Source organism: Phyllostomus discolor, chromosome 4, assembly GCF_004126475.2.
Source record: "Phyllostomus discolor isolate MPI-MPIP mPhyDis1 chromosome 4, mPhyDis1.pri.v3, whole genome shotgun sequence".
NCBI lineage: Eukaryota > Metazoa > Chordata > Mammalia > Chiroptera > Phyllostomidae > Phyllostomus > Phyllostomus discolor.
This window is the reverse complement of record NC_040906.2, coordinates 201,659,325-201,686,889: the sequence shown is the minus strand read 5'-3', so window position 1 is coordinate 201,686,889 and position 27,565 is coordinate 201,659,325. Positions and strand designations below refer to the sequence as shown.

General features: G+C 43.3%; 1 protein-coding gene across 1 annotated transcript in view; it reads left to right on the top strand.

The window, feature by feature from the left end:
- Positions 1-1,302: 1,302 nt before the first annotated feature.
- The window catches only part of NOX3 (NADPH oxidase 3), a 56,713-nt gene continuing 30,450 nt past the window's right edge, over positions 1,303-27,565 (top strand). Inside the window, exons 1-9 of the mRNA XM_028510789.2 lie at positions 1,303-1,347; positions 2,007-2,102; positions 2,214-2,324; positions 3,279-3,363; positions 11,331-11,476; positions 16,303-16,484; positions 19,802-19,931; positions 24,910-25,002; positions 26,771-27,024. Of these exons, the coding sequence (XP_028366590.1) occupies positions 1,303-1,347; positions 2,007-2,102; positions 2,214-2,324; positions 3,279-3,363; positions 11,331-11,476; positions 16,303-16,484; positions 19,802-19,931; positions 24,910-25,002; positions 26,771-27,024 (1,142 nt within the window). The remainder of the gene's footprint in view (positions 1,348-2,006; positions 2,103-2,213; positions 2,325-3,278; positions 3,364-11,330; positions 11,477-16,302; positions 16,485-19,801; positions 19,932-24,909; positions 25,003-26,770; positions 27,025-27,565) is intronic.

Here is a 27,565-nt window from a genome sequence, read left to right as displayed (position 1 = left end):
CGCCCCCTCCAGAGTTAATGTGTGATTTAATTGGACAATATTCGAAAGTGCTAAACCTAGTACCTGGATTATTTATTTAAGGTTTAGGATGATGATGATGATGATGATTTAGGTCAATAAACAGTTATTATTTTTACCAGGGTTTTTAAATGTTTCAGTTCTTTTAGGACAACTAAATAGATTCACCAGAGGACGACAAAGAAAGCTTAGGTAATCATTCAACTATCCTCCCATTTTCAGCTTAACTGTCTAGAAATGTTCAGTGGGATACTTGGGCCAGGCCCAGCCAGAAAAAGTGCTTCAACCGCCAGCACCGTTGTAGTCACTGCAGTTAGCAACAAGGGCACACCAAATCAGAGAACGACCAGGTTCACGCACAGCCCCGCCTGGGATCGCTAGCGTGAAACCACATTCTCATCCACCTCATGGGTGGACCAAGGAAAAAAAATTGGACTTATCTCATGAAGCCCACAAATATAATCTACTTCATTTTTTTATAGTCACACTTTTAGATTTATCAGAGTTTCCTACATGCGATTATTTAAAAGAGCTTTTTCCTTGGTCTTTACCATGTTCCAAAAGGTCGTCCTATTCATGTTTACTTACACACCATTCTATATCTTTTAGAAGAGGATTTTTTAAAGATTTTATTTATTTATTTTTAGAGAGGGAAGGGAAGGGGGGAGAGAGAGAGAGAGAGAGAGAGAGCGATCAATGTGCAGTTGCTGGGGGCCGTGGCCTGCAACCCAGGCATGTGCCCTGACTGGGAATCGAACCTGGGATGCCTGGTTCACAGCCCGAGCTCAATCCACTGAGCTACGTCATCCAGGGCAGAAGAGGATTTTTTTAAGGTAGGGAGCAGGAAAGGAGAGAAGCTAAACGAAGTAGAGAAAGCCCTTGGGAAGTGCTTTGCTGTATCCAACCTTCGGCAGTTGGGTTATTGCTCCAATTTACATAAAGACTTATTATCATCTTGACTGCAATCATGTAGAAAATGAATGGGGTATAAAGTACATGAGGATAATTTAATAAAAATGAGCTTTCTTTTCTTGCGCGATCTCTGAAGAAAGGAGTCATTGGACAGAGACTTGCCTTGTATTCAGCCAGGTCATGAGGCATGTCAGCTCAGTGATGCGCACTTGGCAAGAGGTCCTTAATTAGACATTCCTTGAGCACTGCTCCCAGTAGGTGCTTCCTAAGACAAAAAGACAAAACAATTGAGCGGAGGAGCCCTTCCTAAGCATATAACTCAGGTGATTGAAAGAAATAATTTGCCAAAAGCAAAAGAGCAAAGCTGTCGTGATGAGGTGCTGGATTTTGAATGAGAGTCTCTCTGGCATATTAGTCGTAAGTTTTATTTCTGTTATTCCACTTTAAATATATACACTGAATAGTCTTTGATTTTTAGGATAGCTTGCATAGGGATGCAAAATAGCTTCATGTATTACTCTGGTTAGAAGACTAAAACTTGTTGGAAATCATTCAGTGGATATATGTTTAATTTACCCTTGCATAATCATGTAAAGTTGTTTTCCGACTGAGTTTATTTTTAATTATTTTTAAAGTCAAGGAGTTTGTTTTTGCATAATGTATGAATGTTTCTCTAAATCAAATGAAGCCTTTGAATTAGACTATGCAATTGGAGTTTTTCTAGAGCACTTTTTGAGTTGTTTTTATTTAAAGAGTTCCTCCTTCTTCTTGGCATCGTTGATGTAAAACATTATAGTAATGTTGATTAGGGAGGTTTCCATTAAATCGTACTTTCCATTGAATTCCTTAAAGAATACCCATATGGGTTTAAAATCTTTTTAATAAAGGTAACAATTTCACAACAATACAACTACTGTTAAAATTAGTCTATAAAATAATTATATGGATTAATTCTGATTAACATTGAGAAGCTCACTTTACTTGAACTGAACCCCTAAAAGAATCGCAAATGATTTTGGAAAGAATAGAAAAGCTTGAAGATGGTATTGATTGGTTCTCTTTTCATTCTGCTCTAGCTCCTATGGTTGGGAGTTAACTTATATCTGTTTTTTGACACATACCGCTGGTATGAAGAGGAAGAGTCTTTCTTTTACACACGAGTTATTCTGGGTGTAAGTAGAATTGTGACTACATGTTATCGTTTCTGAAAACCACATGCATTGTGTCTTCCCGGCTTCCCTGTTTTCACTGTACCTCGTTCTCATATCTTTGCATGTGGACAGCCGACGCTGGCCTGGGCAAGAGCCTCTGCAGTCTGCCTGAATTTTAACTGCATGCTAATTCTATTACCCATCAGCCGAAACTTTCTTTCCTTCATAAGAGGAGCCAGTGTGGTAAGTATTAAAATGATTTGACATAATTTTAGTTGTTCTAACTAATATAAGTGCCATTGACCACAGAGAGGTACTTTACTCTGAAATTCCCAATCAGCTTGTTTAGATCTTATTTCTTTGTAAGGGAGCACGGTGGCTAAAACTGGAAATCAGGAGTCGGTACATCTGACTTGACTTTTGCTTTTGCCACTGACTCACTGCATGACATTGCACCATTGCTCGCACTCTCCCCGATGTATTTGCTCCTGCTGAAACAGTAGGGCTAATAAAATTGACCTGACTCACGAACACTGCCGTGTTACAACAGCTTGAACTATTACCATTTCCAACTGAAAGGAGATGAATACGCAGGGGAGCCAAAGACCACAGTGGGAACGTCTGAGTTCTCAACACTGGAAAGCACAACCACAATACACGGACTTTACTCTGAATACTCTAACTCCTACCAGACGTAATGGAACCTTTCCTAACTGTTGATTTCACAGTGCTGGGCACTCAACGACGGCTCACGTGAAACAGTAACACGCTGCGCAGAAGAACAAGATAACCTTCAGTGGACAAAATAATTTATTATCTGCTCCCCATTACAACTGTATGAATATTTAGGTGTAAATGACTCTAGTGCCTTTCTTTGTGTCATAAGGAACAACTGCAGACCACTCAACCACATCAGTGACAAAGAGGGCTACCATCTTCATTTCCCAAATAAGCTGAGCATGAATATTAGCAGATTTATTCTAGAGTGTCAACATATAGTCTGGGTATTACTAACTCTGCCATTTTTATTGAGTTGAAATTTTAGGAAAGCCAGTAAATAACGACTTGGTTTTGCCTGTTTGATGAAGCCAAATTAATGGTCACTAATTGTTGTGTCACGTTGTCGCACTCTGATGACACTGTGTCATTACTCTGAGGTTTCCCAAAGCGAGATTATTTTTTTTTTTGTCACTCTAGTGCTGCAGAGGTCCATGGAGAAGGCAATTAGACAAAAACCTCAAATTCCACAAACTGGTCGCCTATGGAATAGCCGTTAATGCAAGTAAGTGTTTATTATTAATTGACTGATCGATTTTACAATGTCCCATGTTTAACTCTATAACTTTGTTTATTTCCTGTCACCAAAGGCTCACCCTTAGGTAAAAATAATGATGATGACGATGATAATAATAATAAATAATAATAATAATAATAAATCTTTGCCTTCCACCTAACTATGTAAACCTAACACAAATGAATATTTAAATTTCTAATTTATACTCATGCAGTTTTCCCTACCAAGCCTTCTGTCTCTCAAGAAAAAGTTTATAAAACTTCACTTTCATATGTGACTAATTGAGCTTGTTGACAATATGATGATAAATGACAACTTGAAAACTGAATAACAAAGTATAACAATAACAAACTGACCTATATTCAAAATGTTATTCACCTTCGTAGAAAGAGACTTGCCGTTGGTTTCACAGGCAGTAAAAGAATAAAAGAAAAGCAGGAGCATGTGAACAGGCTCTGCACAGTGCTGCGCTAGTGGGTATAAAAAGATCTTGAAAAGATATGATGCTTTATAGGTACATAAAGTGTTCTCGTTATTTCTTGAATTAGAAAACAAGAGAATCCAAGAGCAGGGCACTAGAAATTAACATCCAAGGCCAAGGTTAAACTCTAGTGGGAAAGGCAAGTAGACAGGCATTAACCAACAAGTTTGTGGTTTTGTTGGACAAAAAATTACATTAAAATAAAAGGCGAGCAGAAAGGATAAAGACATGAGTCAGGACTGTTTCCCTCCAACTAATTTAACTACAAAATGTTCTCCTCATTTGTTTTTTACCCTCTCATGCATAAAAAATAGCTGAGTAAAAAGAACACTCAAAACAAATGTGGATCTAATTAAGCAGCAAACCCACGACAGACGGTGTCCGAGTGCCAATTAACAGAACTTCGGGTGTGTGGTGACACGTGGGCAGATTTCCCCATCGACTATCTTCGACACTGGATTAAACCAACCCAATGAATGTTTGCAAAAGGTCTTTGTGCTTTGTTAGGAAATAAGGTAAAAAGACAACAGGTTCTAGAGAAAACCAGCAAAAGGATGACGGGCAAAGAAGAAGGCTAATTCATGGTTGTGTTCCAAGGCTTACAATCGCGCTAAGTGCTATGCAGAGGTGCCAATAACCTTTGATGAATGAGTGAATGCGTGAAAGCATAAAGGCTCAGGGCAGATTTCAGCTCAGAAATGTAAGTCTTTTCCAGGCCTTGAACATTATCTAAAATGAGAACGAGGGTCCCCTGAGAGGACCGAGTTCCCTGCCCTGGGTGATGTCCAAGTGTGGCCAAGATTATTCCTTGGAAGACTCTTCAGAGAAAGAATTCAAGAGATCTCTAGGCTTCCTTAAAAGCTTAAGAATCCTTAATCCCCACTTTAAAAATAGGATATAGAACACAGTAAAATGGCAGGAAGGATCAAGCCACCGTGTGTCACCTAAAGATAGAATTGGACTCTAAGGGAAAGCCATAAAGATACTATAAACAGAACAACAACAACAATAAAAACCCACAGCATCAGATACATCAGAAAGAAAAAGCAAAGAACAAGGGAAAATACGTTATGAAATCATTTTCCCCTTAAACCTTTGGGCATGTAAATCTCTCTATATGTAATTATATATCAATAGTATAAATGCCTAAGCAAGGTGTATCAGATGACTTCCAAGTGCAAGATATTCTGGTCGGGGCCCACCGTGTCTCACACTTGAGTAGTAGGTACTGTTTTCAGAATGGAGTATAGTTGAGTAGGGGCAGCAGTTGACTAGAATCAAGTTCTTTGATGCCCCTATAGCAGGTGATTGGTTGTGTGATCTCAGATAAACTCCTTAAACCCTTCCCTCTGTGAAATTAAAGGAACACTAATGCAACGTATCCATCTCTATGAGATGCGCAGATTAACCCTCAGGAGTGGGCCTCCTGGAAACCTATAGACGACAAGGTCACTCACTTAATTGCTGGTGGCAAAAGCAATCAAATCCAAGTTTAGTGAGGCGGCAGGGCTCCACGCACCAAGTCCTCCCTCTGCTCCAGCCCCATCTCTCCCCACACCCTGTTGCTTTTTCCCCTGGCTGTACCCAGCTACTGGCAGTCCCGGAGTAGCCTGTGCCCTCGCTCTTGCTCTTCCCTGTGTCTGAGCTGCTTTTCGTCTCCTTCACTGGGGAGGATGCCCCTTATCCAGGACTCCTGGCCTGCTCTGCCTCCCCCGCTCTCCCCCAACCCAACAGGTCTCAGCTATCAGCTCCCTCACCTGGGGGCCACAGTCACACCTCCTACCACAGAGAGAAATTTCTCGGGCTCTGGTTACCCCAAGGGCTGAGACGATGCCTATGTGTCTTGCGTCATAATAGTCCTCAACACATTTCTTCAAGCCTGCGGATGAGTAGGCATCGATCAGCAGGCAAAAGAGGTTGAAGGAAGTACTGAGAAAGGTACAAGACAGGGCAATGCAGGAACCCTTCAGGGCACCTGGAGCTGTTCAAGGTGCAGAAAATAAGGTGTGGGCAGCGAAGAGATTCAAAATGATGCCAATGGTCCAAGATAATAAAGTCACATTCTGGTGCAACAAGAGAAAGCAGGGTGCCACTCCTCCCTCTTTCCCTCGCAAACCCCTCTAGAGCCCCCCTCTCCTCTGCTCTGCCTGCTCCTCTTCTCCCACCGCCATGGCAACCAGGGGCTGCAGGGGTTTCCACTCCTGGCAAAGGCAGGAGCATGGGGAGAAATCGCTCCGCTTCTCCCAAGCCCTGACAAAGCAATTATTACATTTCACATGAACTCAGAGATGCGGCTGGCAACTGCACTTTTAGAGGGGGCGGGAAATGCCGAGCCCTGATTTCACAGATGTACCTCTGCGTTTCACATTTTGTCCTTCTGCTGTATCCGCCTGGGAGCCGCCGAAAATGTCCCCGTGCTGATTTTATTAGCATCGCCCATTACGCCGCTTTTCAAATAGCCGGCTGACTTAATAGAGGTGTGTAACCTTGGAAAAGGCGCGTCCACACCGAAGTTTGCGTGCCAGCCTCTAATTTCTCATCATTCCCCTCTAAGTTGAACTGCAGGCTTTAATTGGTCAGATCATTAAAGGATGTAATTAGAGCCCGGTGGAAGTGGGCTGGGAGGGGGAGGGAAGAGGCAAACAATAGTATCTGTAATCAAGGGCATCACCGAAAATGCAGCGACAGGCACACTTCTCCTTTTGGCTTCCTGCCTTCCTGCTTGCCTGCCTCTGATAAGAGCTGCCTGAGCCTTCTTCAGCCACCAATAAATCACTTGCAGGGACCTATCACCCCCTGGTATAAAATCTTAGTTTCACAGCCTCTTCGTTCTGATGAATGCAGATCTTTCTGGACTCTCTGGTCCACGGTAGACCTCGGAGACCCATCCACTTGAATAGCAGTACTTGGAGCCTGAACTTCCCTCAAAGGGGGCTGCAAACAGTGACCCCGAGAGCCCTCTCCGGCAAATTCCGAGGCTTTGCACCTGCTAGTTAACGGGGACCTGCAATTACCCGCGTGCAGCTCCTGATGAGTTGCTAAAATTAGTTTGCAAACCTCAATAAACATATCAGGGGCAGGTTAAGAGGAGAGAGCTCAGAATGAGGGTGCTGAGAGAAAACAAGATGTGAGGCCCCAAGGCAGACAGGCCTTCCGTCTCAGGACTGGATTCTGAAAGGACTGCTACTCATCGTGTCCTGTTTCAGACCCTGGGCACTCCAAGGAGACTCCCTCCCCAGTCCTGCCAAACGTGATTAAATGTGATTTATAAGTGAGAGCCTGTACAGAGCGCCATCGTCACTACATGGTCCCGCAGAAGTCAGGCCACAAATGCGAAAGCTGGGGGCCAGGTTCTGGCTGTCGGAGTGCAGCCAGGATTTGTCCCTGGGTCCTTATTCCTAACGACTGCTTAATTAAGAGGTGACGAGCTCCACAGTGACTGTTATCACTGACAGGCAGGCGGAAAGAGAGCAGGCACGGGCCACCTTTCCAAGTGTCTCTCTCCATTACGTGTCCTTTGATCTCCTGAAGAGTGAAAAGAAGGAAAGAAAGAAGGGAAAGGAACTTTCTCAGGGCAACTGGCTCTAATTGTAGCCTTTATGATATTTTTTTTGTTCACTCTTCAATACAATTCCTTATTTGAACTCAGAAGCTCACACACCAATTAAATGTGCGTTTGTGGGATGTCCAAGATTGCTGCTCTCTTTTAACTGTAAAAGTACTTTGGCGAGAAAAGAGAATTGTGGAAAGGCCCAATTATAGCATCTTTTAGCGCAGCATTTGGGTGAGTTCTGGGAACGTTCATCGTGGGCCCTTCCAAGGGCTGGGAGATGAGTCCTCAGAGGCGCCAGGACCAATGCCCCTGCGTGGTCGATGGCGCTGGGTTCACCACGAGACCTAAAACGCCCCTTTCAGCCAGGGTTGATTTTGAACACATAACAAAGCATGAGTTTCCTGTTTGGGTTACTTCCATATCGGACTATAGATCCCTTTTGATGATAACTGTTGCTGGTTAACTTCAGATCAAGACGCAGGAGACAGGCAGCCGGAAGGGAGCTTCGATATGGTGACCTTCAGTCCAATTCACCCATTCCACGGAGGCCGAAAAGTGCCAAGTAACTGAGAGTTGTCCTCTTCACTATGCTTTCTCCTGCTTAATATCGAATCTAATAGCAGGACACGATTCTGCCCTGGCTGGCGTAGCTCAGTGGATTGAGCGCGGGCTGCGAACTGAAGTGTCGCAGGTTCGATTCCCAGTCAGGGCACGTGCCTGGACTGTAGGCCATGGCCCCTAGCAACGGCACATTGATGTCTCTCTCTCTCTCTTTCTCCTTCCCTTCCCTTTCTAAAATAGATAGATAGATAGATAGATAGATAGATAAAAATAAACAAATAAATAAAAATTTGAAAAGAAAAATAACAGGACACGATTCTGATGACTTAAGAGAGAGAAAAGTAAGGCCACCTCATTCCTTGATCACACACTTGAAGCCGCTGTCACTGTGAGCATAGGTAGTTCAACCCAACCACCTCTATTGACGACACACTCAAGGGGCGAGCACCAAAGCCCCGGTTCAGTGAGTCCTGCTCCACGGGGCCAGCCCCTGCACAGCCGCTCTTCTGCTACAGCTACAGCTAGTCCCCCCAGTCGATCAGCCTGGGGGCCAGTCCCTCCCAGCGACTGGCCAACATCGATCAAGGCTCAACTACAATGGGTGGGTGCACACAGCTCACACCTGGGGCACACCTGGAGCCCCCAGCTCAGCTGACTGGGGAGGCTGTGCCACTGGGCCCTATAGGACACCTACTAGATAAGGCAACTCCCCCAAGACTTGGAGAGGGAGCAGCTCTGACTAATACACAAAACAAACACAGGCAAGCAGCCGAAGTGAGGCTACAAAGAAATGGGTCCCAAATGAAAGAATAGGTGAAATCTCCAGAAAACAAAAACCAGAAAACTAAATGAAAGGGAGGCAAGCAAACTACCAGACACAGAGTTCAAGATGCTCAAGGAACTTAGTGAAAACTTAAAAAGCATAAACAATGGGCATGGAAATCATAAAAAAAGGAAGAGCCAGTCAGTAATGGGGAAGAACCAGGCAGTCACCAACTGAAATGAAGAATATATTACAGGGAATCATCAGTAGAGTAGATGGAACAGAGAATCGCATAAGCAATTTGGAAGATAAGGAGGCAGAAAATCCCCAGACAGAACAGCAAAAAGAAAAAAGAATCCAAAAAATCAAGGATAGTGTAAGGAGCCCCTCAGATAACTTCAAGCACACCAACATCCCATCATGGAGGTGCCAGAGGGAGAGGAGAGAGGACAAGAAATTGACAACCTACTTGGAAAATAATGATGGGAAACTTCCCTAACCTGCTGAAGAAAACACACATGCAAATCCAGGAAGCACAGAGAGTCCCCGGGAAAGAGGAACCCCACTCTAAGACACATCATCATTAAAATGCCAAAGGTAGAATCTTAAAGGCCACAAGAGGAAAGCAGTTAGTTATCTACTAGGGAACGTCCATAAACTTCCAGATGATGTAAAGCAGAAATTTTGCAGGCCAGAAGGGACTGGCACAAAATATTCAAAGTGATGAAAAGTAAGGACATGCAGCCAAGATTACCCAGCAAAGCTGTCATTTAAAATTGAAGTGCAGATAAAGACCTACCCAAACAAGAAAAAGCTAAAGGGGTTCATCACCACCAGACCAGTATTACAAGAAATGTCAAAGGGTCTTCTTTAAGAAGAAAAAAATAAATAAAATATATAAAATGCCCTTAACTACCATGTGTTATAAGCTTTCTGCATTTAGAGAAACATATCAAAGGTGATTTAAACTGGTTTGGTAATACGATTATGACATCTATTTTTTAAAATGTTTTCCCTTTAAAGAGTGTTCCCTTCACATCCACTCCAACCTTTTGGTCAGCATCTGCCACAGCACAGCCCTTTGTCCCACCTGTGGCACCTACACAGTGTTAACATGCTCTGTGCACAAGTCCATTTGTTTCTGACCACTTCTCCAAATTATGTTGGGGGGGTGTATTTTGTTTTGTTGTTGTTGTTTGGAGGGGAGGTACATGTATATTAATTTCCTGGGGCTGCCCTAACCAAACCACAAACTGATTGGCTTAAATAATAGAAATGTGATGTCTCACAATAAATTCTGGAAGCTAGAAGTCCAAAGTCACAACACAAACAACAAACAAAAAGAATATTCGGAGATGTTTCATTTCATAAACATTGGCTCGTTTGAATCCACTAGGAATAACACATGGAATTATCTGTGTGTTTGTGTATGTGTAGGGATATACATATACAAAAATATATAAAGTAAAAAGACACAATATTTCATCTGAAAGAGAATAAAAATACCCCCCATATCAATCATGTGCGCATGTGAGGTCTGTCCAGAAAGTATCCAGCTATGTACTATGAAAAATAGAAATTTATTAAGGAAGATACAAGAGACAAGAAACACTGTACACAGAGCAATGATGTCTCAGTCCCCTTCAAAGTAGGCACTTTGGCACCTCACACAGTTCTCCCACTTGCCATCAGCTGCCCCATTGTATTTTCCTGAATCTCATCGATGGTCTGAAATCTCGTCCCTTTCAAAGGTGATTTTAGTTCTGGGAAAAGCAAGAAGTCTCAGGGCACCAAATCTGGGCTGTAGGAACGCTGAGTCACCTGGGTGATTTGATGTTTAACCGAAAAACTCTGCACAAGACATATGCATGAGCAAGCATGTTGTTGTTATGAAGCTGCCAATCATCAGTTGTCCATAGCTGTGGCCCTCTGAATCATCCACATAATTTCTGTGGAGGAATATTCAAGCTTAATGCACAATTTGATGCAGATTCATTGCTCTACTTGCTCAGTCATTTTGAATGCGATGGCCACACAGCACACATGCTCACTCAATAGCATCTGTTGCCCCCACTGACTAGCACAGTGAAGTCATCATTGTTCACGCATGTGCATTCCAGTCCACTCGCCTTGGCTGCCAGTTTACATTGATGTCGTGCAAACCGTTCTCATTATATTGACAATGGCTGCACTTTTACCAGACAGACCTCGTATATCAATGTATTATGAGGTACAGTATTCTAGAATAACGTTTTCTGATTTCTTGGGAGAGAAGTTTTATTCATAACTATGTTGTGTTAACAATACCTATTCCACTTTCCAGATTGATCATGTGCTTATAATTAAATTATGGTGAGCTGAGATTTACTTTATTTCTTAATATAATCAGTATAAATGTGGAAAATCATACAATATCTTAGGAAGCATTCAGTGCAGTCCATTGAAGATACTGTGAAAGGTGTATATCGAATTCACTCGGCCTTGGAGGCTACAAAACCGTAATGGAAAGGTTTCACCTTAGAGTCCTCGTGTTCCTGGGGAACCACAAAGGAAGAAACCCAAGCCGGGCGTGTCCCCTGTTGTCTGCTCTTTCACAGCCATCCACGTCGTGGCGCACGTGTGCAACCTGGAGCGCTACCGCTGGAGCCAATCCGCGGACGCAGAGGGGCTTGTGGCCGCACTCGCCAGCCTTGGCGACGCCCCCAATGAGAGCTACCTCAACCCCATCCGGGCCTTTCACACCGTGAGTTCTCGCGTGGGACTTCCTTTTGCGTCTGAGAGACGCTTCCTTTTCTGACCCCTTTTACAATCAAGAACCCTTGCAAAGCTGTTAATAGGAAAAGCTCCAGAGAAGAAGTTTCTGTCAAATGTTAACATTAATTTCACTTTTTTTAAAGTAAGTTATATTTTTCTGCCATAAATGTTGCAAAGAGGTTATGAGCACAGAGAGAAACCAATGCCACTTAATTTGTGTATAGCAAAAAAATAATAAATATGCCAAAATGGGAAATGCAGTAACCTGTTAAATTCCTAATATTTTAAATTTTAAAAGCAGTTTGTGATTATATGTGTGTGTGTGTGTGTATATATGTATATATATGTATATATATGTATATATATATATACATATATATATATATACTCACACTTGCATGCTGATGTTGGAATCATAAAGAATGCAAAGTGCCATACAAATCCAGGGATTACAAATCAGGTGTCTTCATTTTCAATTTGCTAATTATTTGCTAGATCTATTCTCCTGTGTCATATTTTGGCATGCATGTGACTAGCTGGTTCTCCAAATCAGATGCTGGGCAAAGCAGTTCATTTCATAGTGAGACCTGCATAGCTAGTGGCACCATTAATGCTAATTATCTATGTGCACAGAGTGGCAACACATGTGGGAAACAAAGGAAAGCAAACATGTAGCCACAGAAATCCGTCTGCAGAGATTAAGACATTTCTCTCACTTAATCTACCCCCTACCTGTCCTCCTAGTTGATCCAAACCTTGGCCCTGCACCACCATATTATGCATCCAAAACATGAATCTGGCTGTGTAAACAATCTCTATTGCCCAAGAAGAGCCCTAAGACAATACACTCCAGAAATGGACGTCTCTCCATTGCCGTCTGGACCCTCTTGCCCAGGCAGCCTTTTTTGAAGAACCAACATTTGAAGTCTCTTTGGGGGGAAATTCTTCTATGTCATGTCCTCTAATTATCCTAAGATGATTTCCAATATCAGGCCATTGATCAAATGGACTTATCTTTTCTTAGCTGACAGCAGTTAAAAGCACAAGTTCCAGAGTTATAAATCAAAACTACAGATGCCCTAAGCCTGTGCGATGCCTTGGTGTACTCATCTGAGCCACAGCATTTATCTGGGCACCTACTGGGGTGAACAGTTTTCTCCATTAAGGCTCTGGAAAGTTCACTGCTACACGTGAACAGTCTTTATAGTGAATAACATTCATTCTAAATACTTTTAAAGCAATTTAACAATATGATTAAGTTACTTCCAATATAGTTACTTTGAAGTTTTAGAAGTAATCTACCATGTAAGCACTAATTAAGCCCAGGACACCCTCTAATTTGGGGTATTTGGAGAATGATGAGTATCAGTAACACAAAGTGTACATTATGGACTATTTCTAAATAGATGCAGTGGGATTATTTTAGAGGATACATTGTAACTCAAACCAGTCTATAAACTGGGTACAGGAAAAGGGAAGTAGGGGTTTGCTTTAGTAAGCAAAGAGGAATGGTTTACATTAGCACATCGGGATGGAAATAGATTTCTAAAATGTGTGAGTACGCTTGAAAAAACCCTTTAACTGTTTTAGACATACCCTTTCCATTTTCCTTCCACTGTTTTCTCTATGAAGAGAAAATAAACATCAGACAAGTCCCTGTCCAAATTACCCGGGGATCTCAAAGCAACCCAAATTAATGAGATTTTACTGACAAAAGATGCGGCGTGGGTTTATTAAGCTCACGGTCTTCTCAACGATAGTAACACAATGCATGAATACTAATGACTCGACCAGAGAATGGGAAACTCACAATAAAAACAAAATGTTGTGTGATTTATATTCTAAAAGGCTGTTTAACCATCCCCTGAACTCACAGGTCAGAATTCCAGCCTTTTGGCCGTGGATACCAGATAAGAATAGCTGTATCTTTATTGATCACCTAGGATTTACAAAGCCTTATGCCAAGTCTCCTGAGGCGGCATGAAAGAAACGCAAGTCATGGTCCTTCCAATTAAAAAGCAAAAGCAAAAGCCAGGAGTAACTAACTACCAGAGGAACAGAGTCTGCGGCTGCTTTGTTTGGAACGTTCCTTTCTTTCTTTCTTTTTTTTTATTGTTGTTGAAGTACGGTTGTCTCCATTTTCCAGCCCCATTTTCCCCCACCCTCCTTATCTCCCAGGGACTCCTCAAAAAAAAAGGGTTTCTTCTTTTTCTTCTTTTTATAAAATATCTTTTATTGATTATGCTATTACAGTTGCCCCAGTGGTTCCTCCTTTATGCTTCTCTGCCTGGTGCCCACCTTCCCTCCAGCAGTCCCCCATTTAGTTCATGTCCATGGGTCATACATATAAGTTTTTGGCTTCTCCATTTCCTATACTGTTCATAACATCCCCCTGTCCATTTTGTACTTACCAATGATGCTTCTTAATCCCTACAGCTTTTCCCTCATTCTCCCCCTCCCCGCTCCCAGCTGATAACCCCCGAATGATCTCCATATTGATGATTCTATTCCTGTTCTAGTTGTTTGCTTAGTTTTTGTTTGTTTGTTTGTTTGTTTGGTTGGTTTTTTTCAGATTCAGTTGTTGATAGTTGTGAATCTGTTGCCATTTTAATGTTCATAGTTTTGACCGTCTTCTTTTTCTTAAATAAGTCCCTTTAATATTTCATGTAGTAATGGCTTGTTGATGATGAACTCCTTTAGGAGTACCTTGTCTGGGAAGTACTTTACCTGCGCATCCATTCTAAATGACAGCTTTGCTGGATAGAGCAATCTAGGTTGTAGGCCCTTGCTTTTCAGCACTTTGAATACTTCTTGCCCGCAAAATTTCTTTTGAGAAACCAGCTGATAGTCTTATGGGAACTCCTTTGTAGGTACTATCTCCTTTTCTCTTGCTGCTTTTAAGATTCTTTATCTTTGACCTTTAGCATATTAATTATGATGTATCTTAGTGTGATCCTCTTTGGGTCCAACTTGTTTGGGACTGTCTGTGCTTCCTGGATTTATATGTCTGTTTTCTTCAGCAAATTAAGGAACTTCTTTCATTATTTTTTTCAAATAGGTTTTCAATTTCTTGCTCTTCCTCTTCTCCTTTTGGCACCCTTATGATTCAGATGTTGGTATATTTGGTAGATGTTCCTGGCGCTTCTTCTACTATCCTTATTTTTTTTTTAATTTTTTGTTTCTTCTTGCTGTTCTGGTTGAATGCTTATTTCTTCCTTGTGTTCCAAATCATTGCTTTGAGTCCCACTTCCTCCCCTTCACTGTTGGTTCCTTGTAGATTTTTCCTTATTTCACTTAGAATAAACTTCATTTCTTCCTTTATTCTGTCATCATACTCAAGAGTTTTTTGAGCATCCCGATTACCAATGTTTTGAACTCTGTATCTGATAGGTTGTTATCTCCATTTCATTCAGTTCTTTTTCTGGGGTTTTGTTCTGTTCTTTCATTTGAACCATACTTCTCTGTCTCATCTATTTGGCAGCCTCCCTGTGTTTGTTTCTGTGTATTAGGTAGAGCTGCTTTGACTTCCTGTTGTAGTAGCGCGGCCTGTTGTAGAAAAGGCAGCAGTAAATTGTGTGGGGCGGAGCCTTGGGTAGTCCCTAGGGCGGGGCAACCTGCTTCACCGCTTTGTGGCTCTGTGCTGGGGGAGGTCTCGGAAAGGGACTGTGCTGCTGCCTGGTTTCTAGGGGTTTGCCTGGCACTCGCCCATTTCCAGTCACTTCACCCACTCCCAGTATGCAGCTCCCAGCTGTCGCTCTGGTGCCGAATCCCTGAGTGGGTGGGTTTGCATAGGTTCTAAGACTGTGGGGGCCCTTTAAGCAAAGCCTCCTGAAAACCTGGCGGTTTCTTACACTGTCCCAAACCCCACTGGTTTTTACAGCCGGAAGTTATGGGGATTTATCTTCCCAGAGCTGGAACCCTGGGTTGTGCGGTCTGGCCTGGGGCTGGAATCACTTGCTCCCAAAGTGTCCCCCCCTCCAATTTTTATCCACCACCGTGAATGTGGGAACACCCATTCCACCCTCCACCTCCTCCCTGTGCCACACCTCGTCTCCTCGCCTCTCTGCCTATCCCCACATCTCTGGCCCTCCTACACATCTGGATGAATGTGGCTTCTTTATATCCTTTGTTGTCAGACTTCCACACAGTTCGATTTTCTGAGAGTTCTGGGTGTTATTTGTTTTGAGGTTTAGTTGTAATTCTCTCTGTGGTTGTGTGAGGAGGCAAAGCATGTCCACCTACACCTCCATTGTGACCGGAAGTCCAGAAAAAAGGGTTTCTTAATTAAAATGCAATTAAGCAAGGTGATCCACATTTTTATTTTAAAATTTAAAAGCTTGAAACTCAGATTTATTTTATAATATTTTACCTTAAAATAGATTTTTATATATTGCCCTAGTTTTAGTTCAACATAGTAACTTTGGCCAAAAAATGATTTATTCAGATCAAAAATGAAATTAATGAGATGCATTTAATGAAATTTTCACAATGTGACTGTCCACCATCAGATGGGAGAGAGGGAAGGGCAAAGAACCTCCATTCTTGAGTTGTGGGGGGACCATTCTGAGACTAATACATGGTGGGGGTAAAGTAGGTTTACAGTGTAAGTACATGAAACAGTTTATTCTTATATTATCATTTTTTAATTTATTTTATTATTTTCCACATGAGCAACTAAACCTACTTTTGCCCCATCCTGTTTTGGGGTCTGATTAAAACCTGTTGAATTGCTCCTTGCTTGGACTCTGAAGTATTTGTCCTGAAATGGAAAATTAGAACTAAGATATTAGTGTCCTGGTGTCTGTTTTCTTTCAGAGCACAACCACTGAGTTGCTAACAACAATCGCAGGCATCACTGGCCTGATGATCTCCCTGGCTTTAATCTTGATCATGACCTCTTCCACTGAGTTCATTAGACAGATCTCCTACGAGTTGTTCTGGTACACACACCACGTTTTCATCATCTTCTTTATCGGTCTGGCTTTCCACGGGGCAGGGTAAGTCCACACTGTGCTCAGTGTATAAGATTTTATCTCTGTGAACCTCAAATTAATCTTAGAAAGTCTTTTGGGTGGAGGAGCATGACATGCAGAGGTCCAAAGGACACACAGATCACATGAAAAGGCACATTCAGTGTGGCAAATTCACCATATGTATCTTTTTTAGTAAGACAGAAAATAAGCGACACAGTCATTGAAGTATTGTATGTATTTTTTCTAGCTAACTCTGTTGGGCAGTCTTGAGGTGTTTATAAAATGCAGGAATTATAAGGAAGGTAGATGACAATATATGAATGTTTCATTCAGAACCTATTTCCATAATCCAATTTATGTGGCATAAGTCAGGATATACGTTTCTGACACCCTGCTCGACCAAAGCCATCCGCCAGGAGACCATACAGGAGGGGGTAATATAGGAGGTGTCCCATCTGACCGGCCCTTTACATTCTCTGGACGCCAGTTTCCCGACTGACCTCATACATCCTTGTTGCTCAAACATCCCATAAATGCTGTTCTGGCATTCAGTACCTATGTGATACTGTTAGTGCTCTTCATCAAGAAGCTAGAATAGTACCTGGAGTACAACACTCCCCGATATAATGTGTTCAACTGTGTAGACATTAACAACATAGTTTTGGACCAATTAACAAATTGGTGTCTGTCAAGTAATTTGTCCCATATTAATTATTTCACAAATCGGTGCCTTTTTTCCCCATTTCACAATTTGCAAAGCACACCCATACACGTGATCAGTTTGACCCCGAGAACTGTCCTGTCCAAAAGAGACAGCGCTTTCTCTTTCCCTCCTTTCATCCATCAGGAGGAAGGAATAAGATGCTCAGTGGGTTCGCTGGTTTGCTCAAGGCCCCATGACAAATAAATGGCAGCGTCAGGCCTAGGATGCCAGTCTTCAGACAACTAAACCTTTACCGCTAACAAGCCCTGAGAAATGGGTCTTCACTTCTGAGACCTAAACGTTCCTCCTCAGCCCGCGCCAGAATGTGGTTGTGATGCTGCAAACACCACGCATGGCTTGAAGCAGCTCTGCATCCTGCACCAGAAGAAACCCTCTCCTGCACCTTGATCTCCCCTCATTGCAGCTGCTGAGTGGTGAGGGGCCTGGTCCCTGAGGTGGGCCCTGCACTGCCCAGATCTGGAAGGAATAGCACACAGCTGCGGGGATGGCATGGCACGGTGACTGAGGGGCTTTGGGGCCCCAGGCTGGCTCTCCTGGACCTGCCCATCAGCAGTCACTGCCTCCACCCACTGGCCGCCCTCACACTAGATGCTCCTTCCGTCTCAGCCCCGAGTCCTAGGAGGGGGCCACACTTCTACTGCTGTGCCTCCTATGCCGAAGGCCTCCCCCACCGTCCACTATCCATGGCCCGTCTGACACACAAACATTGAGGAAGGCAGACTTGCCCCTGGGGGCGCACTGTACCCTACCGGCTGCCCAACCCTCTGCCGACCCTTAGGAATCCAGTCAGCCAAGTTCGCGTTGCTGCTGCTGCTGCCTGGCTAGGGCTTTCTAGTTCCTTTTAGCTTCAAAATATTTGCAACTGACTCCTCTCAGTGTGTGATCACCCCTTACCCTGACGACTCATATCTTGAAGGGGAGGCCATCCCAAAGGGTTTCACACCAGAGACTGTCAGTCCCTCCTTTCTCCTTGGATGTGTCTCCCAATACCAGGTGTCAACTCCTGCAGGACCTCTGAGAGGCTCTTCCTAAGCCACCTGAGTCTAGAAGCCTCTTCCCAGGAATTATGCATGCGCCACCACCCCCACCCCGCTGCCCCTGCGTCCACATCCTGGCACATTGTCTAAGAACGAGAAGATTTCAGTGGGCAGTGCTCCATTGGAGATATTTTTTAATACCCAAATACCACATTTCATAAGATGGAATTTTTCGTCACTTTAACTTAGTTGAAAGGCTTATTTTAGGATAAGGGCCTCATTTAATCTTCTCAGCTTGAAGTATTTTACAGCTACTGTTTACAGCAAAAAGTAATTTGCAAATTCCAAGTAAAGTAGGATTATTGGAATGTGTTAAAGCCCACTAATCTTCCTATTAGGGGGTGGCATAGATGAAGACATTAAAAATTTAAAATTTTTAAAAAGATACTGCATGCGTGGCAAGTCCTGAGGCTGCTTTAGACCATGCAGGGAATGTTGCCTACCGTGTGAGCAGGAAGGTGTTAAAATTTACAGATTCTTTTCCTCCTCTGGCTCCCATTTATCATTCGCCCTTCCTGTATCTGGGCATCGGATGGGAGATTCAGAGGCAGTTGTGCTCATCTAACTCAAAGGGATGTTATCAAGTTTGGATGGCTTCCCTCAACAGACTGGGACAGAGGCCAAGAGGCCAGTTCTGGCTGATTCCAGAGGCATGGCTGCTCCCTCCCCCATGCCCCGTGATGCAGAGGGGCCCTTGGTACCCCACAGGCTGCCCAGCACAGGAGCCTATGTGATGCTCAAGTTGCTCAGTCTGTGAGCACCATGTTTCCCACAAACAAAGCAAGGTATTTTATTCATTAACACTTAGGGACTAAGCAACTCCCACATTACACGGCCTCACTGTCATGCTCTGCAGCCTGGGCACTAAGGAGCACAAACTGAGGAACTTGTACCAAAGCTACTAATCCAAGGTCAGTTAGTTCTGCATTTGTGACAGATACAACACAGAAGGATCACAGGACTCTCGATCCAGTGCTCCGTTCACAGAGCCCGGTCCCATTTCTCACTCTCAAATTCACCGATGTAGTCCTGAAGAGGCACCTCACACTGACCTCTTTCGACCACATCAAACACTAAGCCTGCCGGTGGTCCCCAGGGGGGAAAAGCATCCTTATTCAAGGCACTGCTTTTGACTTCTTCACTTGAAAACTTCTAGGTGCTCGGAAACAAACCAAGAAGGGTAGAAGTTAAATAAATCTTCAAAAGACCCAAATAGTACAAAGTTAGCCAATTAGCCCAAATCAGCAATCAGGACAAGATGTGACCTAATTAAATTCAACAGTCTACAAAAGGATGTGTTCAAACAATTTCCCCTCATTATAAATTCTCTAATGCAGACACTTTCCATTTAACACAGGATACCACAGAGAGGCACTCCTTTTCTGGGATCTTCAAAGTTACTTGAAGCTTCTTCAGTCCCCATCTTGAAAGATGCTAAGGGAAATGAAGGGGTGACAGCCTGTTGCGAGACGCTGGAAGCGTCATTCTAGAGCCCACGGTAGAATATATATCTGTGGTATCACAAGACTGCACAAAATCGATTTTAAACGTTGGCGTTTTGTTTTGTTTTTAATGGCAAGTCGCATCGTTCGAGGCCAAACTCCCGAAAGCCTCTTGGTCCACAACGTCACCTTCTGCAGAGACCGCTATGCGGAATGGCAGGCAGCCGCCCAGTGCCCCGCGCCTCAATTTTCAGGCAAGGAGCCGTCGGTAAGGATGAACCCAATCGCTCTGAAAAATAGCTGTCGCCGTGGTTAAAATCACTAGAGTGTTATACGTTTGCAGAAAGAGCAGCCCATGTCACCACCAGACAACGCCAAGTCTTTATTAAGTGTGCTAATGGAGAAATCGAGTTATGGATAATTTTGAAAGAGGTTTCCTGCCAAAAGCACTCTGTCTGTTTTGAAATGTGTTCTCCTGCTTACATTTAAATGCGAGTGTCTGATATTGTGGGAATTCATGCCACTGCAGGCACGGTAATGTCTCTGGAGGAATTAGGAAGCCGCGCGGCTCTCCACCCCCTGTTTTCAGCAAGCTCAGCTCCCTGTCCGCCTTCTCCATTCTGAGAATTAATGGCATCGCTCCTCAAGCGAACATTAAGCAACAACCAAATGAGAACATGCCCTCTTTCTAAGCTTGCCTTTCTTCTTTCTATAGCATTTGGGAAAGAAAAAAAAAAAGGCGGGGGGGTGTTCAATGCATTTACTTCCTGTTTTAATTAAGTTCCCATAACTGAAATAATGACAATAGAAGCCGAAAAGAGACTTAATTAGAGTAGAGGATAGTGCCCACAAGATCTCAAATGTAAGATTTCCAGGGTGTGCCGTAATGATTTCCACCGATGGCATAAGTAAATAGATAATAAGTAGAAATAACTTTTTTGGTTTTCTTGGGGTATCTTGGAACAACACAAAATTTGGAACAGCTGGATGGTGTGGGCAGGGGGAGGGGGGAGCCAAGAGATTAAAACTAGAAAAAAACAAGTGCCAAAAAAAGATGTCATAAAAAAATGGGTGTATGGTATGTTACAGAACATAAATCACAAGATTTAGGAAATTAAGCCATCAACTTTTGAAGAATAAAATAATCACCTTTTTTCTAAACTCCTCAAATATATTAAATTAAGCACTGGATTTTAAGGTGAAACTGCCAGGAAGAATGTTTAAAGCAGGGTGAACCTGAATAGATGTGCCCATAAGACTGTGGCTCCTTTAATGGCCAGTATAGATTGTCTCTGTCTTAAACTCAACTATCAGTAGCCAGTACCCGGCCTGCATATTAATGGGGAACATGAATGCCTCTCTAAAATTTTCAGCTACAGCGTCTCCATAAAAAAATCAATACCCTCCTACACCTCATGAATACAGACCAGCGCCTGCTCCCGGCAGCAGCAGATGCCGACATTAATTATCATTAAAAGGGAGAACTTACCCATCTCTCTAGCTCCCGCCTGCTACACCTCCTTGCACACCCAAACTCATGTTGTCACTCTTTGCCATTATTTTTAATGGATCCTAATTCAAAGTGTGTGTGGGCTGTGCAATTACCGCTTGGCTGGATGTACAATATTCTCTCTGATGTCGGACAGACACTGAATCTGGGAGGCATCCCAAGGACGAGGAAGGGCCCCGGCGCTTCGCCGCACCGCGTGCACCCAGTCTTGGTGGGGCTTCACCCCTTCCTCTTGCCTCCCTTAGCTCAGTGCATTTTCATGGCGCTTTTATCAACCGAATGTTACAATTCCCCATCAGGGCTACACCCCTCCCCCTGTTAGGACAGAGAAGGCTTTGTACTCCATCTCTTAGAAACGGAACTGATCAAAGGAACCAATTATACACTGCAGTCCCTTCTCCCTGACTTGTCTCACTGCCCCTTTCATCCTGAAACGCACCAACACATGCAAGACTCCAGGATCTAGAATTGTGCACACAAACCATTCTCAAAAGATGTCCGGTCCTTAGCCAAAGAAGCACCTTATCGCACTGACCTATAGCATCAAAAAGTAATAATACATAATGATAGTGATGAGGATGAGCATAATGATAAAAGGCTGGTGCTTTTTAAATTATTAGGGAATGCCATCAACAATGCAGGGAGAGTTTTAACTGAGGTAGAGTCAATTCAGCAAATGTCCTCCAAGTGGCTATTATACGTTTGGACTTGCGCTAGAGGCAGGCTTCACAGACATGGTCCTGCCCCTGGAAATGTTATTGTCTTAAAAAAAAAAAAAAGAGGCCATTCACAAGCACACACATAAAATAAAACCAAAGCCAGCATGTTCTTATTTTCTGGTAGGAATGAAAAACCAGGAGCGAAAGTGGAGGAAACAAGTTTCATTACTGCAGCTTTTAAATCAATGTGATTTTATTTCTATCATCAAATACTCGCTGTACAGTGACTTTCTGAGCATTTTTTTTTTTGGAGAAGAAACAAATCCACAGACTATTTTAGCATTAAAGGAACATAAATGCTAAATAGCTGGGTCCCTTTATTTAAGAGATAGAGAAAAAGATGCCCCAAAAAGTTTTAATTTCTTACCTACGGTCACAAAGCACGTTCTGTACCAAGCCACAAGAAGAAACCAGAGCTTCTAACTCCGTGGCCATGAAATTTCATCTCTGTGGCCCTCGGCATTCATTCGGAATCTCTGGCCTCCTCCCAGCCCTCACTGGGTCAGCTTTCCACTGATCTCTGTGAGCACAGGTCCCTGACATTATATTTATCTCTGTGAATAAAGCGAAAACATGGAAGAGCTTGGAGAGAACCCAAAATAATCATTTCTTCCAACACATTTTCCCAAACAGAAACTTTGAACATAAAAGGCTCCAGATGTGCCTGAAGGCACAGGGTTATGGATGGCAACCCCGAGACCAAAAGCAGGTCTGCTGAGACCCGGCTCAGGTCCTACCTCCCACCTGCCCTTCTTGCTTTGATCCACGCCCTCCGTGTCTCCCCTCACCCTGTCTGCATCGGCCATGGCCGCTAGGATCATCCTCTGAGACTCCCCTCTGGCCATACCTCGCCCTCACTCCCTGAGTTCCGGAGGCTCTGGGGCTATCACCGTGCAACTAAATCGGGCTTTCTCCTCCTGAAGCAATTTATATACTAGAGTAGAGATCGGGCTGAGGATTAATAGCTTACATTCTCCTTCCTGACGAGCCGTACAAAGGAAACTAATCCATTCCATTTTATCAACATGGAAAAATCAGGGACCGTGACTGATTCCACACCACCCCAATCTAGTCTGCGATGTCTAAAACTTTCTAAAATGTGCGCGGAAGATTATTTGTAAAAAAAAAAAAAATACATAGAGGCTATGTGAGTGTTTGTGCAAATGTTTCTCTAAGTTTATATAGAAAGAATTGTATTCTTGCTATCATTTCTGTAAATATCCAGACCAATTCTCCATACCATTTTTCATTCATTTGAGCATAAGCTACCTCCAGAGTCATTCCCTTGGTGCAACCCCATCCTTCACGCCCACCCCTTCCTGTCTTCCCCTCCCCTACTCCGCTCGTCATCACGGCTGCACCGCATAAGTGGACAAAGGTTTTAGTCTCCCTGCCATTCTGAACACGTCACTGAACCCCACTGAGGCAGAAAAGAATAAGTGGGTCAAATGGCTTGGTGCTGCCTGCATAAATCAAGCCTTGTTCAGGTAAACAAGAGACTCTCAGGGAAAAAGCAGAGAGGGCGGGTGTGGCTGAGAAGAGGTGCCATGCCAACACACCCAGAAACAAACAAAAAAGAACTGAAAACAACAAGAAAGACAACAGGAGTAAAAAGTAATGCGGAAGGGCTGGTGACTTGTCAGCAGAAAAGAGGGACTGGGATGGCAGGTGAGGGACGAAGGAGTAATGAGACAGCGAGTCAACCAGCGAGGGTTTCACCAACACCCTCCCTGCTCCTAAGATAGTAAGTGTACTAGGATAAGATTGTGCTGGATTTAGAACGCCAGGGAGGGAATTTAGGGAAATTGTGAAATGCGTTGAGTTACAGTCCTGGCTGTCTGCGATCTGGACCTGTCTCCCTAGGCAACTCATGCCCATTCCCAGAACGTCTGGTTTTTAATTCTATAAGTGCAAAATCAGACTAGATTTCCAAGAACCCTTAACATCCTGGAATTGAATGAATTAATGTCTCGGATGTTTTGTAAAACAAGTGTCAGTACCAATGTTGCTGTTGGACAGGAAGAGCATGATTACCTGGAAATGCTCAAGGGAGGCCCCCCGGGTCCTAAAAAGAGCACTGTTCGGGTGGTCCGGCACACTGGGGCTCACATCTTTACTGTGCATCTTACGGCAGGTGTGGCCATGGACAATTTGATCTTGCTGAGCCTCAGTTTGCTTTTCTGTAAAATAAAGACCGTGTCGTATGCCCTGTGGGCTTGTTTGGTATCAGACCTAGGAGAAACCTTCAGAAATTGTAGCTTTATTGTTTTGACTTCAGGGAAAGAAGACACCTGATGTTGTAACCGACCCCTGATACAGGAATAGCCTGCTAGTCAAACGACCACGCAGTTTAAACTCAGGGCAGGTTATCACAGGAGGGGCTTCAGGGAAAATGGAAATGTCCACTGCCGCAGGTATCCAGACAGTTGTTGAGGCGTTCATTCCGATTCTGTAAACATGGATTTAAAGTGCTGAGAAATAAACTTTATGTTTTATTACAGATAATATTGGCTGTGCATGCACGTGCATATATATGTGGGAAGGGATGTTTCTTCAGGCAGGCCCCCAAATTGTGATGCATTGCTCGCCCCCAAAATTACTCTTCAAAATGTTTTTATTTAATTTCCCATGTCCTGTGTTGGCTCAGTAATGTAGCTTTGTAAGCCTTTGACTTTGGCTGAGTTTGGGAGCATTTATGACCCTATCATATGTAGCATAAACATCAATCTGCTTCCTTATTTCTCTGCAAATTCAATTATTTCTAATTACATAAAGGTACCATTGATCAAGTAAGCATAAAAGCCAATACAGAAGAGTTTAATCTCTTAAATAAGCTTGTAGACTTCAAGGAATAATTGAACGTTCTAGTATTTAATACAAGGAGACATCTTTGTTGTTGACGACTGGCCCAAAGTTAAAGGAAAATGTCTAAACTCCATCATGTTATGTATTGATTTGGTTCAAATGGAAACTATTTGGATTCTATTTTCATGTCCTTTTCCCCTCTCTCTCTGCAGGCCTGGAAGTGGGTGTTGGGCCCTGTAGTCTTGTACGCATGTGAAAGAATAATTAGGTACTGGCGATTTCAACAAGAAGTTGTCATTACAAAGGTATGCATGTAGCTTTATGTCGGAATAAAAGCCTGAGTGTAGATGAAAATTTTTTATTAGCCCAGGTTTTTAATTTGCCATTTTTATTGCAGAACTGTCTGTAATTTAAAGGCTCATCTTCTGTTCTAATAATGGCTTGCATCCTGTGCATCTTTTCGTGTGACTAATTTTTACTGAAGGCAGGGATCAGGGCTCCAGGCCAGTGCACAGAATTCTGATAAAGGTTATGGGACCGCTCACGAAGTGGCTGTATAATTTTTACTTCAGTGTCTCTCCAGGGGGAAACAGGCAAGGGACTGAGTATGCTTTACACTGGTCATAGCAACTTGACGTATAATCACTTCCTTCACAACAAAGGCACAGTTTCTGCAAACACGCAAATGATGTGCATGCACTTTCGAGCCCATATACTCATGCCCAGAATTACTGAACAGGAGAAGGGAGAACAGTCACCCTGAGGTCCAGAGAGAGGAGGGTGCTGAGGGGTTCAACTCGGAAAGGAAGAACATTGGAGGAACTCCGAGGAACGAGTAGCATTTGCTCTAGGGTAGCATTTTCCGGTCTTGCCAACCCTACTCACAGCGCACCAGTATTTATCTAGTACTGGGGAAGAGGTGAGCAGGTAGACCAAGAATACATTGTCTAGGAGTCTGGAGAAGTACCACATACTTTGCCCCCAGTTGTTTAAATGCCTAAGAAGACATTCTCTGCTAACCAAACCTATACCGCCTTGCTAGTACAATATTAACGGAATACTATATCTCTTTAACTGTCTTCATGAGAGCAGAGGCCTGGAAATTGCTTCATATTTCTGTTTTAAGCTGTTTTTGTGTTGCTGTTTTCAAGTTTAACACCAAAGGCTATGAGGCTGTATCAAAAGCTAGACAGTAAAACTTCTAGAAATCTACTAAAGCTGTTACTAGGGAGACAATTTAACAGCAGATTCAGAACCAATATCAGGAGGGAGAAGAGCAACAGACGTGATGATTAAAATGCAGGGAAATTCTCTTTTGTGTGGAAAAACACTGTCACAAAATCTAGACACAAGATTTTGTTCCCTTATACCCCTGGCCACAATAAAAGAGCCGGAGACCTGGAGCAATAGTTCAGAAAACAAGAGGAGAATCTAAAAAAGGCAAATTAATTCCTTTCCCCTGATAAACAGCAAGTTACAAAGCTCTTTCAAAAGGGGTAAGAATTTTGTATGATGCTTTCTATATCTAAAACTCACAGCCCAGGTAGGAGACCAGGTGAGACGACTAAAACAAAACATTCCGGAGTGAGTTGGAAGATTGTTTTCCGATTAAAAGGAACAAACACAGGGGCCAATTCACAAAGGATCGAGAAACGATTCTGATCATTCAAAATAGAACCTACATTTTTAAAACACGGAGATAATTCTGTGACTGTTTTAGTGACTTTAAGCACAACTAAGCACAATGCATGATGGTCGCGCTTGTATTTTCTCGGGTCCAGTTGGCTTTGCTCAGGAAAGCTTGGCCCTTTGAGACAGGAAGTCACATGCTGGATGCAGCTTGCCCAAATGTCAGCCTTCGCTATGAAGGACATAAACTTCATTCTTGCTGGGTTTGTCAGCCCGGATGTGAAAGTGACGGAAAAGATGTCTGGAGGCTCACAAACAACGGTGTACGTAAATTATGCCTCCAAAGACCTGACTTGAAAAAGGCAAGCTTTTGAGGGGATGATGGCCGTTGTCTCAGCACTTGGCCCGAGGAAGAAGACCAACAGCCCCCTTGTTCCCATTTAGGTGGTAAGCCATCCGTCGGGGGTGCTGGAGCTCCACATGACAAAGCAGCACTTCCACATGGCACCTGGGCAGTACATCCTGCTCCAGTGCCCGTCCATATCGCGGCTGGAGTGGCACCCGTTCACCCTCACCTCCGCCCCGCAGGAGGACTTCTTCAGCGTGCACGTGCGGGCGGCGGGAGACTGGACCAGAGCCCTGTGCCAGGCCTTCCACGCTGACGGACAGGCCCTCGGGGGGCCTCGGAGCCTGCCAAGGTTGAGATCCCATTCCTTTCTTATGTATAGCTTGGAATATTCTTTTTTTTTAAAGATTTTATTTATTTATTTTTAGAGAGGGAAGGGAGGGAGAGAGAGAGAGACAGACAGACAGACATCAATGTGCGGTTGCTGGGGTTTATGGCCTGCAACCCAGGAATGTACCCTGGCTGGGAATCGAACCTGGGACACTGGAATATTCTTTTTGTTGTTGTTGTTGTTGTTGTTGTTGAAATATGCCTGTTTATTTTTATATCATGGAATATTCTTAAGAATAAGGTATTTTAGTGCATCAACATGCTACCAAATTGAGCATCATCCTTTTTCTAGATGGCTAGTTGGAGTCTGTTTTTTTTAAATTTGAGAACATACATGAAAAACTGCAGTCATTAAGTTCTGGGGGAGTCAAAGGGTAGGTTTCCCACTGTGTGGGGCCAGTGCCTCTAGCTCCACATGGGTCAAGGGTCAACTGTAATTTAAAAAATTTCCAATAGAAGCAAATACACTTCTTTAAAAAAATGTTCAACAAAGGCAGGCCATG